Consider the following 1,607-nt stretch of genomic DNA (forward strand, 5'->3'; position numbering starts at 1 on the left):
GTCTGATGGTCATGCGTTGGGGCCGATCTGTGGTCTGATGGTCATGCGTTGGGGCCGATCTGTGGTCTGATGGTCATGCGTTGGGGCCGATCTGTGGTCTGATGGTCATGCATTGGGGCCGATCTGTTGTCTGATGGTCATGCGTTGGGGCCGATCTGTGGTCTGATGGTCATGCGTTGGGGCCGATCTGTGGTCTGAGGGTCATGCGTTGGGGCCGATCTATGGGCTAACGGTCATGCATTGGGGCCGATATGTGGTCTGATGGTCATGCGTCGGAGCCGATCTATGGTCTGATGGTCATGCATTGGAGCCGATCTGTGGTCATGCGTCGGAGCCGATCTATGGTCTGATGGTCATGCGTTGGGGCCGATCTGTGGTCTGATGGTCATGCATTGGGGCCGATCTGTGGTCTGATGGTCATGCGTTGGGGCCGATCTGTGGTCTGACGGTCATGCATTGGGGCCGATCTGTGGTCTGATGGTCATGCGTTGGGGCCGATCTGTGGTCTGATGGTCATGCATTGGGGCTGATTAAAACAACATCACATTCGGACCAAACAAGAACCGAACATGAACTCCTCGAAACTTGCAGCCCAATCAGCTGCGACTGGGGAATTCCCCGCCTGCAGGTGCACCTAAGCAATGGAGCAGGATGCAGTCATGTCATTGGCTATATTAGGTGAATGACATCGCTGCATTGTGTTTATGATTAGCTGCAGGGGAGGGAATATGCCCCACCCCCCAGCTCCGTGCCCAGGGAGGGAATGCCCCGCCCCCCAGCTCCGTGCCCAGGGAGGGAATGCCCCGCCCCCCAGCTCCGTGCCCGGGAGGCCCATGTAGCTTCCGTGTTCAGAGGAGCTTAGGTTTCAGACCAGGTTCAGCCCAAACCTGAGCTCATCCCAAGGGCTGATCTCAGAGGCGTCCTGAGGTGGGGTACCGGGTGACACCCCGCAGTGATGTCATCGCACATGCACGTGATGACGTCAAGCGCTGTACCGCTGTTACTTGCCGGCGGCCATCTTGGTGACGGACGCCGGCAGAGAGAGGAGGGGACGTCACCTGGTGGGATAAGGTATGCCGCCGGGTCCCCTCCCCTCTCTCTCTCTCGAGCAACTGTTGGGCTCGGTCCCTGACAGAGTGCCCTACTTTTCAGAGGGGGGGTGACACCAAAATGACTGTCAGTCTCAGCGCCATCTAGTGGATCTCAAGGCTCAATGCTTTTGTCAAGCATATGTATAGCATAGGTCACTCTACATAGGTCAGGCGCATGGAGGATGTCCTCATGTGTGGGGAATGTCTTTAGGGAGAATCCAGTCCAGTGCTAATGGGGAAGAGTCCGGGGACTGGAAAAGGCTCGGTCACGTTAGGAGCCATTCGGGAAGGTTTGCAGTTGCCTTGTCTACCTGGCTCTGACATCATCCTCTCTGTGTCTCTTCGCAGGTCCTCTCGCACAACCTCTGCACACTGCTCAACGTTCCTCATGATCCAGTGGCCCTGGAAGAACACTTCAGGGACGATGATGAAGGTCCGGTGTCTAACCAGGGGTACATGCCTTACCTCAACAAATTCATTCTGGACAAGGTGAGAACCGCCCCCTGCGCCCCCCCC

At 57.1% G+C, this 1,607-nt stretch overlaps 1 protein-coding gene across 1 annotated transcript in view; it reads left to right on the forward strand.

Annotated features, from left to right (window-relative positions):
- SWAP70 (SWAP switching B-cell complex 70kDa subunit) overlaps positions 1-1,607 on the forward strand; it is an 81,173-nt gene that overhangs the window by 25,754 nt on the left and 53,812 nt on the right. The window contains exon 4 of the mRNA XM_018573510.1: positions 1,440-1,580. Coding sequence (XP_018429012.1) covers positions 1,440-1,580 — 141 coding nt within the window. The remainder of the gene's footprint in view (positions 1-1,439; positions 1,581-1,607) is intronic.

Source organism: Nanorana parkeri, unplaced genomic scaffold (genome assembly GCF_000935625.1).
Source record: "Nanorana parkeri isolate BGI_ZX_2015 unplaced genomic scaffold, ASM93562v1 scaffold2408, whole genome shotgun sequence".
NCBI classification, from domain to species: domain Eukaryota; kingdom Metazoa; phylum Chordata; class Amphibia; order Anura; family Dicroglossidae; genus Nanorana; species Nanorana parkeri.